General features: G+C 33.5%; 1 protein-coding gene across 1 annotated transcript in view; it reads right to left on the reverse strand.

Annotated features, from left to right (window-relative positions):
- CFAP47 (cilia and flagella associated protein 47) overlaps positions 1 to 12,580 on the reverse strand; it is a 442,571-nt gene that overhangs the window by 278,381 nt on the left and 151,610 nt on the right. Inside the window, exons 29-30 of the mRNA XM_036270144.1 lie at positions 11,484 to 11,712; positions 46 to 267 (exon numbers count right to left, since the gene is read on the reverse strand). Coding sequence (XP_036126037.1) covers positions 46 to 267; positions 11,484 to 11,712 — 451 coding nt within the window. The remainder of the gene's footprint in view (positions 1 to 45; positions 268 to 11,483; positions 11,713 to 12,580) is intronic.

A 12,580-nucleotide genomic window follows, 5' to 3' on the forward strand; every position in this document is an offset into this window, starting at 1 on the left:
TCTGAGCATAATTACATTTTTAAATTAGCACAAGCCTGCTCTTACCTGAGAAAGTCAAGAACCGAAGAATGTTGCATATGAAGTTGAAGGACCCTTTCAGTATAATCCACAGGTAAAGACTGACTAGAATTAATTCCATCAGGCATTACTCCACTCAAGTGGAATATCACATCATAAATGGTTTTAGTATATCTTAAAAAGTCATACGGTTTGGAATTTTTTTGGCCTAATGAGAATGATGCGAAGGCTTGCATTTTATTCACATCCCTATGGGAAAACAATTTTAAAAATGTATTTAAATATCAAAAAGTTATGTTGTGGAAAAAATTTTCCAATGACCAAATAAAATTCTATTCCAAATCAAATGAAAAATAAATTATAAACCTCATTTATTCAGATACCATTTCTTAGTAAAACTTAGATTTTTTCACAACCCCAGAGCATCCCAGCATCTTGTATTAAACACATATCATTATCTAATGTTGGAATTGTCAAGTATAAAATACGAGATTGTGATTAGAAAATGTAAGTGCCTTGGCTAAACAATATAGGGGTTAAATTTGGAACTATCACCTACTAGCCTCGTAATTCACCAAATTCAATTTTATATGCTATAAATTAAAGATAATAATGCCTTTAAAAGTTTCCAGGATATATTTTAAGCATTCATCATACATGTTTATATAAAGACAAATTTGCACACATATTCTCAATATTTTACTTTTAATACTTACAAAGGCACATCTTGCACGTTGGCCTCATTAAGTAGAAATTCTCATTTTAATGATAAAGTCTAGAGATCTAGTGTTCCCGTGTATTTCTTTGTTCTTTAAATAGGACAGTATAATCTATTTCCTGACACCTCTTGCACCAAGTTGTGATATATGCTCATTTTTAAATGGAATAAAAACTTCCAACCAATTTTGCCATCTACATTTTATCAAATATCTAATACCATACTATTGAGTAGTAATCAGTCACAAATCTATCTCTAGCTTATACTGACAAATAAAAAGTGCCAAAAGGGGCTATTTTGAATGGCAGTTCACCAGTTTGCTACCTAGTAGGTCTGTATCACATACTACAGGAGAAAGAACATTGGTTTGACTACTATTTGCTCAGATCCTGGTTCTGCCACTTACTCTGGGACGTTATGGAAGTTACCTGACCTTTCTTTCCTCAGCTTCATCATAAGTACTGTATATAATAGAGCTAGTACATCCTCAAGTTATCAATAAACAAAACAAATATTTCATGGAGAAAAATAACACCATCATAGGCCTTCAAATATTTCTACCAAAAATTCTGAAAAAAAAAAAAAAAAAAGGTCTATGCAGAAGCTTTTTAGTTTGAAGTACTCCCATTTATTTTTCCCTTTGTTTCTCGTGCCCTATGTGATGTATTGGTGAAAATTCTGCTCTGTGAGATGTCTGAGATTTTGCTGCTTATTGTTTCTTCTAGGATTTTTATGACTGACATTTAAGATTTTTATTAATTTTGAGTTTATTCTTGTGTATGGTGTAAGTTGGTAATCTAGTTTCATTTTTTATGTATGTACCTATAAAATTTTCCCAACACCATTTACTAAAGAAACTCTATACCATTGTATGCTCTTGCCTCCTTTGTCAAATATTAATTGAGCATAATAGCTTGGGTTGATTTCTGGAGTCTCTGTTCTGTTCCACTGATCTATATGCTTGTTCTTGTGCCAGTCTCAGGCTGTTTTGATTACTATGCCTTTGTAATAGATCATAATATTGGGTATTGTGATAGCTCCAACTTTTTTCTTTTTTAAGATTGCAATGGTTGTTTGGGGTCTTTTTTGGTTCCAAATAAACTTTTGGCATATTTGTTCTAGATCTGTGAAATATGTCATTGGCATAGGAGAAAATATTTGCCAATGATAAATTGGATAACGGGTTAATTGCCAAAATATATAAAGTACTCATATGACTGCAAAAAAAAAACTGCATACAACATGCAAAGAAATTAAACTCGACCATCTTCTTACACCACACGCAAGAATAAACTCAAAATGGACTAAAGATTTAAATGTTAGACTCGCAGCTGTAAAAATCCTAGAACAAAACATAAGCAGTAAAATCTCAGACATTTCTAGTAGCAATATTTTTTCTGATATATCTCCTCAGGTAAGGGAAACAAAATAAAAAAAAAATAATAAACAAATGGGACTACATCAAACTAAAGAGTTTTTGCACAGCAAAGGAAACCATCAACAAAATGAAAAGAAAGACCCTTGAATGTGAGAATATATTCACCAATGATACATCTGATAAGGGGTTAATATCCAAAATGAATAAAGAACTTATACAACTCACCACTAAAAAACAAAACAAAAAACAATCCAATTAAAATATGGACAAAATACCTGAATAGACACGTCTCCAAAGAGGACATATAGATGGCCAATAGACATATAAAAAGATTCTCAATGTCACTAATCATAAAAGAAATACAAATTAAAACCACAATGAGATACCATCTCACAGCTGTCAGAATGGCTATCATCAATAAATCAACAACCAACAAGTGTTTGTGAGGAGTGGAGAAAAGGGAACCCTTGTGCACTATTGGTGGGTATGCAGATTGGTGCAGCCACTGTGGAAAGCAGTATGGAGTTAACTCAAAAAATTAATAATGGAACTGCCTTATAATTCAGTGATTTCTCTTTTGGGAATTTATCCAAAGAATCCTGAAACACTAATTATAAATAATACATGTACCCCTATGTTCATAGCAGCATTATTTACAATAGCCAAGATTTGGAAGCAGCCTAAGTATCCATCAGTAGATGACTGGATAAAAAAAGCTGTGGTACATTTACACAGTGGAATACTACTCTACTATGAAAAGGAAGATAATTTAACCTTTGTGAGAGCATGGATGGACCTGGAGAACATTATGATAAGTGAAATAAGATAGTCAGAGAAAGTCAAGCATCATATGATTTCACTCATATGTGGAATTAATGGACAAACTGAACTACCAAAAGCAAAACACAGAGAGACTCACAGATGGAGAACAGACAGCTTGGGGGATGTGGAAGGGGGCAGGGATTGAGTAAAAATTTAGAAAAATTAAAAAAAAAGAAGTCGAGACATGGACAAAAGTGTGGTGATTGCAGAGATGAAGGGAGACGGGTGGAGGTGGTAGAGGGTATAGAGGGGATAAAAGGTGGTGGAAAATATTACATTAAACTTATTTTTTTATTATTTATTTATTTATTTTTTTGTTACAGATGTTTCTCCTTTTTTACCCCCTTGGCGCCCCCCTCGGCACCCACCCCACACCCACCCCACACCCACCCCGCCGCCGGCTTTGTTGTCCATGTCTATTGGTTATGTATAAAAAGGAGGCACTAAGGAGTAAAAAGAAAGTAGAGAGGATGAAAGGATGTTCTATTTCACGAGTGGTATGCAGTCAATTGGGTATCCATATTTTAAGAAATTAGGAAAAATAAAATATACTTTGACCTTTATCTCATAATATATACAAAAGTAAATTCCAAGAGGACAGAATATCTAACAGGAAACACAAAACAACAAAGCTGATAGGAATAACAAAACAGGCTGTCTTCATGTCTCAGGGAAAGAAAGATTTCTTAAAGAGCAGACAAAAGCAGTAACAATTCAGGTAAATAGTAAAAAATTAGACTATATTAAAATTTTAAAGAAGCTATTTGCAATGCATATAACCAATAGCAAATATATATCCAATATTCATAAAATTCCTCAAATAAATAAGAAAAAAAGAGAATCCATTTTCTTAATGGGGAAAACATCAACTGGCTCTTTATGATATAACATTTTCAAAAGACCAAGAACATGTAAATTATCTATTATCAATAGCAGTAAGATGTCAGTCCAAATCACATCTACCAAAAAGAGATAACTTTGAACAGACTGGCAATATTAAATATTTATTAGGATGTAGAACAACTGAAAATTTCATTACTACCAGTGGGAGTACAACCACCCTAAGAAACTGTTTGGAAGTACTTCCTAAAACTAATTATATTTCTATCTTAGGATCCAGTAATTGTACTCTTATATATATACCTTTCAGAAATATGTATACTAAAAGACATATACTAAAAATTTTATACCAGCATTATTCAGAACAGAAAATCCAAGAGCCAGTGAAATGTCTATCAACAGGAAAATGAATAAATTGTAGAATATTCATACAATGGTCTAGTATGCAGCATGAAAAATAAACTACTGAATCACATAAACATAATATTGAGAAAAAAAAAATCCAGACACACTAAACACTGCAAACTGTATGATTATTCTTATATAAAGTTCAAACACCAATAAAAATAAACTTTGGTGTTAGAATTCAGGATAATGGTTGCCTCCTTGGAAGGTAGAAGGGGGCACAAGAGGGAGGGGAATTTGGGGATACTAGCAAGGTTCTAGGTTTTGGTCCAAGGGTTGGCTCCACATGTGTTTGTATATTTATAATTCTGTATATTACATGGCGACAAAATTATTAAAATTTAAACAAACCTTAAACTCGAGTTTATAGATCTATGGTTGGGTGGTAAAACAAAACAAAAGGCAAGGAAATGATTATCATACACTTCAGGCTAGTAGTTTCCTTTCAGTTGGAGAGATTTGGTTGCCTTAGGAAGGTCACAAGAGACTTCTTGGGTGCTAGCAAAGTGATGCCTGCACAGGGGTTTGCTCTAGTAGTAAACTGAGGGGTTTGTGCTTGGTTGGGAACCTTTTTCTATGTGTGTTTTATTTCATGATTTAAAAAGTCAAAATGAGCCCGGCCTGTGTGGCTCACTGGTTGAGCATCAACCCATGCACCAAGAGGTCACCAGTTCAATTCCCGGTCAGGACACATGCCCAGGTTGTGGGCCCGATCCCCAGTGGGGGGCATGCAGGAGGCGGCCAATCGATGTTCTCTCTCATCGATGTCTCTATTTTTCTCTCTCCTTTCCTCTCTCTCTAAAAATCAATAAAGAGATTTTATTTATTTTTATTACAGATGTTTCTCCTTTTCCCCCCACTGATTCCCCCTCCTCCTCCCTCCCCGCCTGTCCCCAGCTTTGTTGTACATGTCCATTGTTCATGCATACATGCATATAAGTTCTGTGGTTTCTCTTCCCCACCACCCCCTCTTCTGGGGATTGTCAGTCTGTACCCCACTTCCACGTCTCTGGGACTACCCCATTCCTCAGACTGTTATGTTCATTATATTCCACAAATAAGTGAGATCACATGATACTTGTCTTTCTCTGTTTGGCTTGTTTCACTTAGGATAATAGTTTCCAGGTCCCTCCATGTCGTCTCAAAGGATAGGAGATCTTTCTTTCTTACAGCTGCATAGTACTCCATTGTGTGTAGGTACCATTGCTTTTTTATCCATTCGTCTACTGATGGACATTTGGGCTGTTTCCAGATCTTAGCTGTTATAAATAGTGCTGCTACAAAGAGCTACATGCAAAAAAATGAAACTAGACCATCAACTTACACCATACACAAGAATAAACTCAAAATGGATAAAAGACTTAAATGTGACTCATGACTCCATAAAAATCCTACAATAAACTGTAGGCAACAAAATTTTAGACATCATATGCTGCAGAATTTTCACTGATACATCACCTAAGGCAACAGAAACAAAGGAGAAAATAAACACATGGGACTACATCAAACTCAAAAGCTTCTGCACAGCAAAAGATAAAATATATATTTTTAAAAAGTCAAACAGCTTGGGTCTTAAAAGTTCCTCTAGCAATATGAAAAATGAAATTAACTAGCTAAAATTAATGTCCATAGGTTTGTTAGGAAAAAAGGCAACATTTTTAGTCAATAACCGAATTGCCCATTGGGAACACAAATTATAAATTATGATATAATAACTACAGTCCTTTTTTTTTTTACTATCTGCATACTTTGTATTAATTTAAAACTTGATAAGTTTCATCATACTACTTCTCCTCTTGTTTAAGTATTAAGACATTAAAGGAGTTTAATTTTCTTTTTTCAATTATGAGATTCTCCATACTTTGGAGATTGAAAATATGCTCAAGGAAAAGATTCAGGGTACTTATATCCAGGTGAAGAAACCACCCACCACTTGCCACAATCATTAGCAAGCAAGTAGTAAAATGGTTAAGGAAGAAAATTATTTTGAAAATAAGAACTATAAAATCATTATTCTTATGTGTAGAAGTGAAAACAACTCAATGAACTCAACTCTAATCAGTTACTATAACCACTTTCATTTGAACATTTTGTTTTAAAGTAAAGATATGATTTTTTGTGACTTTGTTAGACATGGTTGGCAGTATGACTAGGCAGGCTACCCAAAAATGGTGGTTACACTTTGTTTATATAATTAAATTTAGCAATGAGCTTGCCAGCAGTCAAAGTTGCAAAGAGAAATGCATACTATATCTATTTCTTTAAATGCTAAAATTTCCCATATCAAGCTGGGGGAAAATCCTGCAAGGAAGGAGAAGTATTATTAATGAAATAGCATTTGAGTAAGTGCTTAGAAATGATGGGTTTTAAATTTACCTTCCACGGCCAAATAGAAGAGTTGGTGAATATGATTAATTAAAACAGAAATACATAACACTATTAGCATAATCCCAATTCAATTTAATAAGAATAGCTACCATTTACTGAATATTTACTAGGTTCTAAGTTCTGTTCTAATAGTTTAAAGGCATTACCTTTTTTAAATATCACAGCAACACTGTAAGGTAGCTATTGTCATTATCTCCTTTTTACAAATGAAGAAATGGAGGCTTAGAGAAAATATTTTCATTTTGCATGCTCTCATGATGTATAGAACATTCCACTGATTAACTGGATTCTTGGTAAGATTCTATATACTTATACAAAAGGAGAGCTTCTGGGGTGGAATGTTCAAATCTTGGCTCTGCTATTCATTAGCTGAGTGACCTGTGAAAATTACTTATTCTCTCTATGCCTCAGGTTCTCTTCAGTATAATGGAGCTAACTAATAATAGTACCTACCTCACGGGGTAGTTATAAAGAGTAAATGAATTATTATCCACAAATCACATATAATAATGCCTGAACTTTTACATCATAGTAAAGGTCCAAAATATATTAATCATTATTATTAGTAAAATATCATAAAACTAATTTTTAAGAAACAAGGCAAGAGGGATACTGCAAAGCAAGTTCAGAAGGGCATGGATTATCAGATGGCAATAATGAAATCAATAACAGAAATGATGAGTCATTAAGTTGGAACTATAAGAAGATAAATGGAAGAGTAAAACTACAGAAAACTATGAGAAGGAAAAGCAACTTCCTATTCAGGAGAACAAACTAAGTATATGTGCTTACCTTCTCTCCCTCTCAAAACATACACGAAATGTCAGAAAGGTTAGAGAAAGGGAATAAACCTGTAACAACACTGAAATCTGGAAAAGAACCATTATTATACCAGAAACTTTGAAGAATATTTATAAGACAGACAATGGATGGAATTGTATTAAAGAATAAATCAAAATTATGGACAGCACAGCAGTAGGCTACAGGGGAAAGAAAGCCGTTTTCCTAACGGTACATAAGAGTGGCACCAAGTTCCGAGTCAGCTAATATAGAGGGAGGAAGTGACCTATAGTAAGGTAATCATGATGCTTAACAGAAGTACTATATGTGGAAGAGATATTTGAGAAGGCATACATCCATAACACAAAAATAGGGTATTATGAAATAAGACAGAAGGAAAGAAAAAAGAGAGGGAAGGAGGACAAAAGGAAGGAAGAAGAAAAGAAAAATAGAGTACTCAGAATAAAATACCCTAAATTCCAATTTAAACATCTTATATAAGACTGAAAGAGAACGTGAAGGAGGTCTATAAGTATAAGAAAGTAAAAGAGAAAATCATGAAAAAAAACAGAAGATAAACTTGAGGGATATAAAAGCATTAGTAATGCAGGTCTACCATCATTTTTTTTTTAATGTTTTCATTGATTTTTAGATAGAGAGGAAGGGAGAAGGAGAAGGAGATAGAAACATAGAAGAGAGATATCTGTTGGCTGCCTCCTGCACGCCCCCATTGGGGATCAAGCCCGCAACCTGGGCATGTACCCTGACCAGGAATCAAACCAGTGACCTCTTGGGGCATGGGACAACAATGCTCAGCCACTGAACCACACCAGCCAGGCTCCACCATCATTCTTAAAAGAGATTAAGGAACAGAAAATAGAGAAATTTTCCAAAGAAAAGGAGACAGAAAAGAACAGTTGAAAGATGAGTTTTCTAAGTGAATCTCCAAATGCCAAGTAGATTAAATGATACAAAATATTATGCTCAGATTTTATTCTAATAAACCATAGAATGAAAGATTAGCAGAGAAACGCAAACTATAAAATAATTCTGAGAGAATGAACAGTACTCACAAAATATTACAACAGTCATACCATAACTAATGAGTAACTCCAAATGATGTAGGAGATATTATGGAGGAGGTTCAAATATTGACAAGAATACATGACCTTGGAGGTGTCTTAGCCTGAAAGTCCATGATCCAAATATTCCAAATAAAGAATTGGCGCTGAATAACATTGCTACTTAGATAATGTTTATCTTTCTTCAAAGTTGTTTGGCTGTGGCAGCTTCTTTCCCAGGACTAGAGAGGCCCTCATACTCCTCTAGAACTGCCTTTCCCCCAGCTGCACCCAGTGACCTAGGCTGTTTCTCATTTATCAAAACAGCAAAGTACTCAACTTGGTCAGGAAACAATCACATCAACAATGCAATTTAACTCCCTGGTGGGTATATAAAGTAAAATACTTACTAGAAAATCACCCAAAAGTATAAGTGACTTTAAAAAGCTTATATGATTTAATCCAGTACCCTTTGAGAACCTTCCTATGGAACATCCAGAAAGGTCTGCTACCATTTATAAACAGATACATAAAATTTCAGCATTCTTTATATTAAGAAAATAGAGAAAAATATTTACATAAGTAATGGACAATAATTGATGTAAATGGGCAAGTAATAATAATGCATGAATGCAATAGATTATTATGCAACAAATAGCAGTCATTATTATGGTAAAAATATAGAAAATTAAAATCACAGGTTCTGTAGAACACAACAAAAATGAAAATGCTTAATAGCAAAAATTCTGGGATGTATCCAATGTGGCATAAAGAGATAAATGTACAGACCTGAAAATAATTAAGCATACAATTCAAGTTTAAAGAAAAAGTAAATTCTAAAGAAAAAAAATCAGCATTTAGTGATTGAGAACATATAGAAAAGGATAAATTAATCCAAGAACTTATTTGTTATATGAGACATAAAAGTAAACTGCTAATATCTATAATCAAGAAAAAAATAAAGCCCTGGCCAGTTTGGCTCAGCGGTTGGAGTGTCAGTCTGTGGACCGACAAGTTGTGGGTTCGATTCTGGTCAAGGGCACATACCTTGGTTGCGGTTCATCCCCACTCTGGTCAGAGTCATGTGGGAGGCAACCAGTAAATGTGTCTCTCTCACATCGATGTTTCTCTCTCTCTCTCTCTCTCTCTCTCTCTGTCCCCTTTCCACTTTATCTGAAGATAAATAGAAAAATATCCCTGGGTAAGGATTAACAAAAAAAAAAAAAGAAAAAATATAAATGAATAAGACTATAATCACAAATAGTACTAGTAGTCGCAATAGTTAAATAATGAATTGTAAATACCCAATCAATGATTTCCACTCAAATGAAAAGAAATATTTTGCTGTGCAGAAGCTTTTTAGTTTGATATAAGCCTATAATTTATTTTTGCTTTTATTTCCCTTGCCTTGGGGTCAAATTTTAAAATCCTCTCTAAGACTAAGGTCCATAAGTTTTGTACCTATAGAAACAAGGAAGTATCCTTCAGTAGATGATTGTATAAAGAAGATGTGGTACATATATATAGTGGAATACTACTCATCCATAAGAAAAGATGAAGTACTGCCATTTGTGACAATGTGGATGGATCTTGAGACTATCATGCCAAGTGAAATAAGTTAGACAGAAAAAATCAAGAACCATATGATTTCACTCACAATTGGCATATAAAACAGAAAGCAACAAATGAATAAACAAAAAAATAACCCAAACAGACAAAAACTCATAGACATAAACAACAGTATGGTGGCTACCAGAGGGAAGGAGGTTGGGGGTAATAAAGGGTAAAGAGAGTCAAATATATGGTGAGGAAAGAAGATTTGAGTTGAGGTGGTGTGCACACAATGCCATATACAGAAAATGTATTAATAGAATCATAAACTTGAAAACTATATAATTTTATTAACCAATGTCACATCAATAAATTTCATAAATAAATAATTAATTAAAAGTAAATAATATTGGTAACATAAAGAATACAAACCATTGTTCATAATCATAACAAAGTGAAAGTACTCATTAATTTGGCATCAATTTGTCATAAAAGTGATATTCAAGTAAAATATACTTCCTTGAGTTCACACACACACACACACAAATCATTAGACGTTACTCAAAATAGGTAAAATTTTCAGTAGAACAAACACCAAAGCAAAAAACTGAAAAATTACAACAGAGTAACTTCTCTCAAAAATTCCCTGGAAATGATTTCATGATCAAGCTGGTATATTTTCAGGGTATCTGCTGCATTCATTTTCTCTCACCACAGACAAAGATAAAATCTTTGCGAATTTATTCTATGTAGCTAATTTTATCTTATTAATCTAAAAAACTGAAAAAGTTAACTTGTAGGAAAACTATAGACTTAACGTAACCTAGCTTCCTCCTAAATACAGATGCAAAAATCCTAATATAGTCCTTCTAACTAGAGATTAGTACTCACCCTCATGGTGCCAGTAAGTTACAAAATGCTGAGAAAGGAGGTGCACAAGCTCTGAGAACCACAACAACAACGTAAGAACCACAACAACAACGTAATAACCAGAGAGGTGCCTAACTTCCTGTTTAAATTAACAGAATTAAGTGACTTGATGTAACCAATGCACTTCAACTATTTCAGACATGTTGAGTAATAAAACAACACATGAAAGTGTGAGTTAAATGTATTGTCGAAGAGGAGGTGGTGCCAAAGAATTTGACACTCCTTGTTCAATAATACCACGGTCTACCTGACTATAGTCTAGTAGAGAAATGTGGTTTCACTTTTTTCTCAAGTTTAAAAAAGCTTATCCTACCCACAGTTTACCCTTTGTGCTTGGCAAATGAGGAAACTGAGGTTCAGAGATTTTCAGTGCTGCCTAAAATCACTGGATGTTTAGAAGGAATAGAAATGTATGTGTATATTAAAGAATTTATTTTTGTATCTTTTAGCTTTCTTTAATAGCCTCCTCATAATTTATCAGTTTAGAATAAACTATTTAATATTGTATTTCACTTAAAACAACCCCAATTAATAGATAATATTTTGTTATATAATAAAAAGCAAGGAATTTAGAGAAAAATGCAACTGTCACCTTCTTATAGTCTCTGGAATAGAAAGAGAATGCGGTCCTTCAGGCCAGCCAAAGAGGCTGAACCAGGACTGAGCTGCATTTACAATCTTCTGAAAGAAGTCATATGCCTTTGTTCCTGGTTCAGGAATAAACTTCTGATTTTTCTCCTCCTCTTCCATCAATTTTTTGCCTTTCTTCTTTGACTTTTCACTTTTGGCCAAGTTCAATTTTGTAACTGTTGTGTCCATTCCTAAAATTCACAATTTTTTGTAAAAGGGATTACTTGACCATAGAGTAACATATTCTGTCAACTATTGCAATTTGTATGTAGACAAATAGAGCTCATTCTAAAATGCAGTCAAAGAAAATCTGATCCAATTAACTGGTATCTTTAAAAAAGAAAGAAAGAAAGAAAAAGGAAAATAGATTTATTTTCAAATACCCAACAGAAATACTTTAAAAATAGCTGAATTACAAAACAAAAAACAAACAAAAAAAAAACACCATTAAATTTTCTTCTTGCCATAATGATATATAAAAACACTACCAAAAATAGAACCTTTCATTTTCAATTACATATGTAAAATATTTTAGTAACTCTTTAGTTTTGCTTGTTAGAGTTAAACCTTAGCTGAAAAACTTACAGAAACAAAATACTGGCTTCCTGCAAAGTGACTTTCTATTCAAGTGAAGCACTTCAATAAAACAAAGCATTCTGAGTCAATTCTTGAGAAATTTTCAAGAACATAAAATGACTTGATCATATTCTTTTAAATATCTGCCTATATAAGGGCACAAGCACAACTCATTTAAAAACCTCACAATATTTCATTTGGTCTGGTCCATTTAATAAAATGAAAATTTTTCAATACTACCCATCTCCAGAGAAAGGAATATTTGAATAGTTAATTGCAAATAATATCAAATTCACACATTTTTCTGTGCCCTTCTCATTCTAAAATAGGCAACATTAAATCCCAGCTAGGTAATTAGCGCACAAACACTTAGTTTGACAGTTCCCAAACTGTGCACATAGGGTACCTGGGATGCCACAGCAGATTCATAGGGGTTCTGCTGGATATTTAGCATTTGAGTTAAGTATCACTACAACATCTGTT

The sequence above is a fragment of the Molossus molossus genome, unplaced genomic scaffold (genome assembly GCF_014108415.1).
Source record: "Molossus molossus isolate mMolMol1 unplaced genomic scaffold, mMolMol1.p scaffold_m16_p_2, whole genome shotgun sequence".
Classification (NCBI taxonomy): Eukaryota; Metazoa; Chordata; class Mammalia; order Chiroptera; family Molossidae; genus Molossus; species Molossus molossus.